This window comes from Triplophysa rosa, linkage group LG16 (assembly GCF_024868665.1).
Source record: "Triplophysa rosa linkage group LG16, Trosa_1v2, whole genome shotgun sequence".
Classification (NCBI taxonomy): domain Eukaryota; kingdom Metazoa; phylum Chordata; class Actinopteri; order Cypriniformes; family Nemacheilidae; genus Triplophysa; species Triplophysa rosa.
The window spans coordinates 11107459-11118080 of record NC_079905.1 but is presented as its reverse complement, the minus strand read 5'-3'; the positions used below and the strand labels follow the sequence as shown (position 1 = coordinate 11118080).

The 10622-nt window shown below is 38.4% G+C and overlaps 1 protein-coding gene across 14 annotated transcripts in view; it reads right to left on the bottom strand.

Moving 5' to 3' along the window:
• Positions 1-424: 424 nt before the first annotated feature.
• Positions 425-10622, bottom strand: part of adgrb2 (adhesion G protein-coupled receptor B2) — a 253724-nt gene continuing 243526 nt past the window's right edge. For 11 of the 14 annotated variants that reach the window (XM_057354072.1, XM_057354077.1, XM_057354080.1 and 8 more), the window contains one exon: positions 425-3983. In XM_057354072.1, coding sequence (XP_057210055.1) covers positions 3807-3983 — 177 coding nt within the window. In that variant the 3' untranslated portion in view covers positions 425-3806. Of the gene's footprint in view, positions 3984-7793; positions 7846-10622 lie in introns of all 14 variants that reach the window. The other 3 variants (XM_057354076.1, XM_057354082.1, XM_057354078.1) reach the window with 2 other exon arrangements.

The window sequence follows — 10622 nt, the reverse complement described above, 5'->3', positions numbered from 1 at the left end:
TTCACAGAGACCACGATTGCTTCTTTTGTCCCTGTTTCTTGAATAAATTGAGCTGGCAAAACTCACACTGAGCCCAAAATACACATCATTATCTTATTTGAATAGCAACCAGCATTATAAACACAGTCTATCTTCAAAATTACTTATTAAAACCTTTACAAAAATGAGATGAGACATTCATAGGGTGTCCTACCCATGGGGAACAAGGAGTGCACAGTAGACACCTATATATTTATAGAATCAAAGAACAAAAGAAGCTAATTAGATCTTCAAGAACAGCACACACAAAGCCTTATAATTGTCGGTTTCACACATATACACAAACAAATCTCCTGATGGGGAATCTACCGCTCATGTGAGATTTCAAGTTTTAGCGGGCCACCTACACGGCCGTGAGGAAAAACTACACGTGCCTTTCATCAGTTTGAAAATTTATTTTCATATAAAAAGACACTCTATGAAAACAGTAGAGGACTAATTTTTACAATCTTATGTATAAAAACTTGAATGGTGCAAGGAGGATTCTCTGAAAGCTGTCTTCGTTAGCCAATGGAGTTGTGTGTGCTGGCAGGGGGAGGATCAAAACATGACAAGTCGTGAAGAAAACTTCCCATAGATCAGAAAGTCCAGGAGAACGCATTTAATTTTCAACAGGTCCGTCTGTTCGCCATATATTTTTTAAAAGTGACCGTAATCCTCCTCACAAAGCACATATTCAAAATACATATCTCAAATTTTATGTGACGGTAAGGCCGTTCTGATTTTAAAGAGCAATACAGAAATCTGTTCAAAACATTTTGTAAAATGTGGGGTGTAATGCTCCAGCTACGCTCAGTACGGTTCTGTAAACGTATACAGAGGAGAATGACAAATCTATAAACTGCATCAGAAAAAATAGCAAGAAAAATAAAACAGGCACTGTAAATGTAGCAGGGTTTGCGTACAACTGTGTGGTTGCAAACAGCAACTTCTCGTAGAATTGAAACAGATGACTTACCTGTTGGGTTTTTAATACTGAAATCAAGTCAAACTTACAACCGCTTGAAGTATTTCACAATGACCTCACTTGTCACCTAAGCCTTGAATCCCAAACATTCATTGTCTTAAAACTCATATGTTTCAATGCTTGACACTAATGTCGGTCTTGACCCATGGTTAAGAAAAGAGAAGCAAACTATTTTTAATTGCCACATTGGTTTAAAGACATTTCATGGGAAGCGAGGAGCTGGTGTACCCCATTAGTGCGAATTACTTCCAAAGGCTGAAATGGCATGCTCTTGTCCTGCCATCTGTGTCTATATGATGTGCTGACTTCAGGGATCTTTGAGCAGATAAAAATTGCGCCAAGTAAGAAAATGTCAGGACAAATCGTTATTCCCCCAAGATAATTACCACCCCTCTCTCTCTCCTTCAGTCTCCCTCGCTTTCCTGCTCTAACTCTCCATGTGCTGTTACATCAGCCAACACAACTAATGAACTGGTTGTAAAGAGGAATGGGTTGGCATAGATGACCTCTGCAGTCTGCTTAGCATTAAGCCAACTGTCAAACTCTGCAGTCAAGAGTGCAGAAATAAATCAGAATCAATTCGAGCTGACTGGGGTTACACATTGAAAATAAACACTGGAGCTCTGTTGCAAAACCTAGCGAGCTGTCTGCATAGACAGCTGTCTTTTAAGTCAGATGGGGATTATTTGCAACGCTCTAGATAGGCTGCAAGCCATACAATTATTGCTTTACTTGCTAAGCTAATGCTGAAATAATCAAGCAAGACAGAGCACATTGGGTGAAAAAGTTCCTTTTAACTGTTGTTGTTTTTTTTAGTATTGAATGGCTTTCTAGGATTTGTTGTCATTGTGGGATTGCCTTCTTCGCAAAAAAAATACATGCAATACTGCTTCAAAGTCCTTGAAAATGGAAAGTCATGATTGACTTTAATTCATAGTGACGCATTTCAAAGTGAAATCTAATTAGAAAAACAGAGGTTGAGGGTTAGTTCACTTGATTTAAATAATATTAAACGGACTTGAAAATCTAGTTGCATTTCATATAACTTGTAAAATGAAGTTGAAAGTGGTTAAATGATTTTAATAAGTTAAAGTCATGGAAAAACATGTCGACATGACTGACAGTTGAAGAGGAGGGGTTAATTGATATTAATTGATGACATCAGAGAAAGATCGTCACTCTAGAGCGAAAGTACAGATTTCAACTAAAAATTATGAGAGCATGTGAATAAAAAAAGATCCACACAGATAAATAATTTATAATAAACACTGTAATATTCCATAAAAAAAGTCATGGTGACTTTAGGGCATTCACACACAGAATGACTAATATAACTAAAAATCGCCATCGAGAATAGCGAAGTTGGGATGCCTTCTTAAAGAGATTTTCCAGCTGATGAGCGATAAAACATCGACAGCCAATCAAAATCTATTTGAATTTCAAAGGGCTCTCGCACTTAAAATGTGAAACTGTAACATTTAAGAGTAGAATAAGCACAACATACTTACGCTACTATGGTTATCTCTATAGTTAACGTTCTTGGTATAAACAGGTATGAATGTGGGAAAAACAAGGTACCTTAAAAGGCAGCATAATTAAGTTGCCAGCCTTTTAGAACAGCCTCCATGTCAGGAGCGAGCTTATGATGCCTTAAAACGCTTCTTCCGTAGGCAGCTCATTAGGTTTTGGAACAGAGCATGGGATTCAAATGAAAACAACACAAACCGCTTCTTTTGCATGAACACAAAAACGGAGAGAGAGCTTAAACATGGAAATCTAGCACCATCTCTCAAAGCAGAGCTTTGTGTTGGATGATCAACATGAAAAAGCAATGGTTACAACCAACACTTCTTTAAATTTAGTTCTCAGACATAAGGTGTGTCTTAATGGGTAAAGCGTTTCTGGAACACTGAAGCTGCTGGAAAACAGTGGGAAAAAAACAGGGAAAAGGATTTTGATTTCTCTTGTTGTTTTGTGGACTAAATGCATACAGCAAGGGATGAAAACTGTGTTCCTAGTGTGCATGAACGGCAGTTGCAAATTTGATGTTAACATTTTCCTGTCCAACATTTGGAAAACGTAAATAAAACATAGTCACAGCAGTATGAAAATATAAAGGCCTAAATCCTTTACCAGTGCACCCAACAAAACATGATACCTGAAGTTGAAGTAATTTGTTTTTTATGCAGTATTTTTTTTTTTTAGAAAACAATCCAAGATCAGACAAAGACTCAAAATTAAAATATAGAAAAACGTAACTCAAAGCTAAAAGAATGAGGTTGTGAGTACAGTACGCCTGATGCAGGGATGAAAAGCAAAGGATGGCACATATTAATGAACGCTTTCAAGACTTCCTCTCTCTCTCTCCCTGAAAAATAAAGAAACAGAAAAGAAAACGAAACCAGAATCATCCAAGGAACGAAAAGAGGAAAAACCCTAAGGGGTTCAACAGTGTGCGAATCATCAGTACCGATTTTTTTTGTTCCGCTATAAAAAGAAGGGTGCAGAAATATTACTCTTTTTTTTAAGTCCCAAATCATCAAACAGGTGAAAGAGAATCTTTTCTGGAATAAAATCAAGACATTTCAGAAACAGTTTGTTAAAAATGTTTTACCATACACTTCCAGCCCCACGCGTTCATTTAATGTCTCTGTGTGAAAATATAGAATAGAGCTTCTTCTGTGATCTGTCCTCACACCTGTAAACAAGTACAGATTCCTTAAGAGCACGTCCTGCTGAAGATCACCGACAGTGTATGTAAGAGAGTTTCGTTTTCACTCAGTTTGCGGACGATGTTTGTTCACACTTCAGTCTGGAAGTCTCCTTCGGATGTGTCGGGTGTGATGGCGGAGGAAGTGTCCCAGGCTTTACTGAGTAACTCCAGCCTGTCCTTGTGTTCACTGCTGCCACAGGACTGCTCGGGGATCATGGTCTTAAAGCTGTCCCAAGATCGTTGGTCGTCTGTGGTGGATTTGTCCTGAACAGACACATTCACAAAACAGGAAAAAATGGATTAAAACATGATCAGAAATCATGTTTTATATCATCTGATCTCAATAATTCCCTTACAAAGGTATGTTTTTATGACCTTTATTTCTGTCACCTTGATTTTTACTAATAAAGGTTGAAGGAAGCAAATAATGTGCTGTTTAATATTTTTTTTGCTGTGACAACTTACCCCTCCGATTCCTGCCTTTGGGGCATGTTGTCACAAAAGTAGTGTACTTGTCAAAATCACACATTATCTTGCAATGAATACAACTGATGGATCAGCATAAAGTCTAAATGGCAGTAAAGTGTTGCTAAATTACGACCAGTCTAAACAACATATGGTGCCACTCACTCATTGGCATTAGAGGATTTCTGTAGTGGATTTTATGCCCGGCTATTCCAGCTGTTCATTACTTTATACAGTGAAAACGCATATACTCCACATTCCATAAAGTAATGATGTATCCTATACAGCTATACGGCCTCTTAACGGTAGGAAAATTGCATTATTCAGTAGAGGCAGATTAATCTAACCACATAGAGACTTGGGCAATATGAGGTTGGGATTGTAGAAATATAAAATAAGAGAGTCAGTGCATTTAAAAGGACCCTATGTCTCCTCCTGAATCTATTCCCACCTGCCTGAAAATGAGATGTATGAAGTTGCATATTTCAGAACGTTTGAGGCGATCAATTACACGGCTGCTGCCGGCTCCCCCTCACCTCAAACGCCTGCTAACTGCACGTGTGACAGATTGAAATACACCACATAAATGACTTTTTGAGGTGTGACTGACATTAAGTTCCCCTGCTTCCCTCTTGTTGTGAGTTGTGTGTGTGTGTGTGTGGGGGGGGGGGTGTTTAAAGGGATAGCTCCCCCCAAAATTGAAATACATAAAATGTTGCAAAGTGATTTGACTTTTAAATATGGGATGCAATTTAACAGAGCTCCAGTAAGCACTTTAATAGTCCACGCATTCATATTCAATAAAAGTCCTGGCTGTGGTCACCATTTACTTACATTGTATGCAAGAGAGCATCTTGGGTGGAGGATGTTCATTTGGGGGAACTATTCCTTTAAACTCAAGTTGATAATACTGCAAGTGGGTGAGTTTTAATGGAAAACATATACAGTCACTGAACTCACATGTACAACATTTCAACTGCAAAACACCTTTCTTCAATTTCTCCCTACATGTTCTATTAATGTCTTTTTGCCTTTCATTCACAGCCTCAAAAGGTCTGTTTTGGTTTAACAGCTTGTAGGTTCACATGAGCAAGTTCCCATCCACAAGGGGGCGATAGCAGCCTGATTATAATTCACCCAACGTAACAGGCTGACAGTTGGCAAAACGGATACAAAAAGCATAATCTGGCAACCAATTTGCATGCTAAACGCTGAAGAAGGAGCATTTTGTCGAGCAAAAGTGTTGTTAATGCAGAAGAGGAGCTCGACAAGATTCCTTAGAATGCTAACGCAATTTTCTTTTCCCTGCACCTCGCTTCCCCTCCTTCCAACAACCCCCCTTCGCTTCCTCACGCTTTTCCATCTCTCCTTGTCAGGCCTTTGCTACTTACACTCGAAGAATTCTTTTCACCTCCGGCAGACGAAATGCTCCATCGCTTTTCCCTCTGTTGCAATGAAAATGAGGGTGAAGGAAAGAAACATACAGAGACAGAAAGACAGAGAGGCAGAGAGCGAGAGAGGCAGAAAAAGAGAAGAGGAATTTTTGTTACCTTGATGGAGGAGTGTGCAGATTCAACCTCGAAGGCTTGTGCACTCTTTTCCTCCATCTTACTTTTACACAAAGAAAGCGACAAGCTAAATGTCTGCAGCACTATGCTTAGCATGACAGGAGAGGTGACTGCTCGCTTTAGCATGTAAGAGCCACATTGGACATGTCTGTAGTGAAACACTACAGCGGAGGAAGAAGGTTTAGTGCTGTTCGCTACAGTGACAGGGATGGAGAGGAAGTATTCTGCTTTGAAAGCAACATGGAAATGGAGACGTCAGCTCTGTTCCAAAACTTTCAGTAGCGAGCTGGCTTGCTGTCTACTGCCTACATACAGTAAACAGCTGCCTTTTAAAGGAGAATCCACACTAAACTGTCTGCAACTTTTTTCAACACACAAATTAAAGGGACAGTTCACCCCAAAATGAAAATTCTGTCATCATTTACTCACCCTTCAAAATAACTTAATTTGTGTTCCACAGAACAAAAACTATACAATATTTTTTTCTACTATGGTAGTCGATGATGTCCCAGAACTGAAAATTGCTAACATTGTTCCAAATATCTTTCTTTGTGTTCAACAGAACAAAGAACTTTGTACAGGTTTGCAACAATTTGAAGGTGAGTAAATGAAGACAGAATTTTCGTTTTTCAGTGAACTATCCCTTTAAGATTCTCTACATGTAAAGCCCATGGGAGAATCAACCTGCATTTTGCTAAGTTGACCACACAATCCCTTATGAAAGTTAACAGTTTTTATCCCTTTAGAAATATAACCAAATACACATAAAAGTAAAAAACTATGGTGACTAGCAAACCCTGCTAACCACAAATTAACCATGGTTTTGTTTCAATAACCATAGTTTAATCATAGTAAAATTGTGGTTAGATAAATGGTAAATAATCAGCCAAAAACAAGGTTACTAGACTTTTTATTATTAAAATAAATATATTTATCACCATCAGTGTATTTCCACTGAGCTCTTGCAAAGCATTCTGGGATTTCCTACTCTGCAAAGGACACATGCAGCGTTGCCTTAGAATTTTGTCTTAAAAGGCAGCGTCGTGTTGTTACATTGCCTTATGTAGGCAGCTCACTGGGTTTTGGAACAGATCTAGTCTGCACAAATTCAGTTATAGTTACATTAACTATTCTCATGTTACGCATTTTACCACCAAATTTCCGTGAGCTTTTCATTAGGCACCCCCTTCCTCTCTCTCTCTTCTGAAAGTGGTTATGGGTAAGAATGACATCATCAAGAACTCGCATGGCCTGTGTGTCTGCAGTACCCTGAAATGCTCTGATGAGCTATGAAAACAAATGTACTGTAATTCAAATGGCGTGTTCCATTTTCCTATTTTTTTTCTTACCACTTAAGTCTGTTTATCAGAGAAAGACTCACCATTAATCTTTCTGCAGGGTTAACAACCGTGTCTCTTCTACACAAACTACTACACCTTCTAAGACTGACTGAAAAATTGAAACAGAAAATTGTAATTGGGCTTGTGCAGAACGCAAAACACGTACAGCGATAGTGTGACCGCAACTTATATTCAGTGTCCACCACACAAATGAGAAACATCAGAAGCACAGATCAGAGTAAAAGTCGGCTATTGCACAATGAAAGAAGAGATATTGAAGGAGCAGTGTCTACTGCAGCACTACAGAGGGGGGAATGAGATTAGGCACTGTTGGAGTTCTGTACTGCACTTGAAATGTCTATGGAGACTAAGAAGGGAAGGATAGAGAGATGCACTTGCTCTGTTCCAAAACCTAGTAAGCTACAGACCGAGGCAGCTGATGCAAAGACTTTTTCAAAACGTAAACAACTTGCTGCCTGCTAAGATACCTCATTTTAGTATTCACACATTCAAAGGTAGCACTACATGTATCCTTTGTGGAGAAGCCAATCCCACACTGCATTTGTCACTTATGACGTTCCTTTAGAAGGCAGCTGCCTACACATTTAGAAGGAAACAAGGGAGCTCTGGTTTTGGAACAGAGATGTTGTCGAGGTGCACCATGACTCAGACACGCTGCTTTCTGAATGAGTTTTTTTTACCTTTTCTTTGTTTGCCGCCCTTGGGTTTGGTGACTGTCTGGTTACAGTCAAACTATGACAGAAAACGTGTAGTTTCAAACCAAGGAAAGACAAAGACTGACAGCAGTGCATTATGACAAAATAAAGCAGCAACAATGCATAAAACAAACAGACAAAAATACAGAACGAAAAGACAAAAGAAGAGTCTAAATATAGTGGATGGAGTAAAACAACACGGGTACGCAACACAACACAAGCAGGGAAGAATGACAGGGCCTTTGTCAGAGATGAGTGTCTTCATACAAAATAGCAGTGTTTTCCTACCTTCTTTGTCTTATGTACCCCCACAGTCCCATCAGGAATGCTCAAGTACTTTTCATCTGTACTTTCAGACTCTTGTTATACTAGATATCTTTTAGCATTATCATAAAATAGGATAGTTCACCCAAGATTGAAACTTCTGATATTGTTTACTCACTCTCATGTCTTTTCAAATGTGGATGACTTTTATTTTGAAGGATTAAACAACAATGGCACCCATTGACTTCCACTGTATGGACTCAAAACCACCGAGACATTTCTCAAAATATCTTAATTTGTGTTCCACAGAAGAAAGAGTCACAAACAGGTTTTGAATGACAAGAGGGTGAATAAATGTTGACAGAATGTTTATTTTGGGGCGAACTAACCCTTTAATATTTTTAGAGGCTTTTAATGGTCCACCCACAAACTAAACCAATCAGATGACTTTCTTATTCAAAAAGTCGAGTTTGACAGTTCACAGAACAATTTTAAATAAACTAAAAAAAACTCATTGCAAATTACTTTATGAATGAAACCCAAACACATTTTTTTCTTACAAAAATTGACTTATTTTCAGTCTTTGTGTAGTAGAATCAAAATATTAAAAACGGGTTTCATCACTTTCGCATGAAATGAAAGCAAAGCAAACACAGCAAAATAAAATGATTCCAAGTACCCAACTTGCTTAGTTTTCGCTTAGGCTAGGAATCAATGCATTTAGCTTCAAGAGATACCAGTGAGCTTTGTGGTTCCCAAAAATCACAACAAATTCCCAGAATTACCGTACTTCGATAACCTTACTAAGATTGGATAACCACAATATACAGTATGTTGATATATACAGACATATACAGTCACCTTTACTGCCTATATGTGCTCTAAGATCTATTCCCTGCATTCACAGTTATACATTATGCATGAAGTACGCTAAAAGCCTTATCTGGTGCCATGACAACTGGCATCCTCCGGTCAATTATGTCAATTTGACTAATAATCTGTAATTTATTCTCCTCAATCCAACATAACACAAATTACACAACAAGCCCAAAACAGCACACAAACCATCAAAAACAATTAATATCATCGTTCAATTTCATGATTCAAGCCTGAGCTGAGCGGCAGTACAGCAGGAACCAAGCCATACATGGAAAATCTGCCGATGTGACATATCTCACTAATTACGTCTTAATTGGCACAGATTGCAAATTAGCATTTGCTTTGTCTGTCTGTGTGGGTACCAGAGTCCCATCCCAGTTTTAAGCCATTTCATTAAGCTGTCTAACCACGCATCTGCCTCCAGTTTGGTCAACACAATGCGGAGTACAGAAATATAATTTTGAGGCTAATTTGCGTGGACAAAGAGGCAAATACATTTTGAATCCTAAAAGGGCATGACATCATTTCAGATGTGCTAATGAAACCAATTAGATTGGGAATTAATGACTTAAATCTGTAGAGGTCTCCGGATGAATCTCCAGTGAATTTGGAAACTATAATGAGTGTGTGAAAGAGAGAACATATAGTACATCTGCTACCCGCCCCCTAACTGTAAGGGTGCTTGAACTTCAAAGCTGGCCTTAAAATACCAATAAAACCCCATTTGCAAGAAAACAGTCTCAATGAGGCAAACTCACGATGATAAGAATAGAAAAAGATGCACTTGCTCTAATAATCATCAGACTCACTAGGTTAACTGTGCGAATGTGTGAGCACTGATACATGTTCAGAGCTTAACCTTCAGGGCACGGCAATTACAAAATTAGACTCATGAAACCACTTCACTACTGATACTATACATTACCACCACTTTAGTGCTTTAGAGCTCAATCCTTTAAATGAACCATTTAAAGTAAAAAAAAGTTGTGCTCGATTCGCAGCTGTTGATACGGTCACACGATGTAATCAAGCTTTGCGTGAAGTGGTTTTAGTTGTAGATGAAAGTGTTTAACATCTAGACTGCAGATGACTTCAGTGGATGTGAAGGATACATATTTCTGCTTCAATACAGAGCGTTTTTTTTTCCTTTAAAGGCCAACAATGTCAACCAGATGAAAAATGTGTTGAAGTCTTTTACTGTGATTTTTTGTCTGGAAGCCATACTTAAATAAATCATGGTAGAATTATAAAATAACAATTTACATTTTTTCAAAGATGTGGGTGGTGACCGGTTTACTCCTGTGCAGCTGCTAAAATACTTAGGGTGTTTTATTTTTATTTACTACTGTTTAGTGCATACAAGTGCTAGTTTAGCAAGGGTGTAAATAGAGTTCACCCCCGAGTCTGGTCTCTTGACCAGAGAGGCTTGTGCCTCTCTTGTAATTTAAAAATGGGACCCATTTTATCATCCATACATCAGATACCTACAATTCAGCCTCTGAGTAGCACGCAGTGGGTTTAAAGGGACAGTTCACACAAAAATGAAAATTCTGTCATCATTTACTCACCTTTGAGTTGTTCCAAATCTGTATACATTTTTTTGTTCTGACTAACACAGAGAAAGATATTTGGAAGAATTAGGAAGAAGTCCCCCATTGACTCCATAGTAGG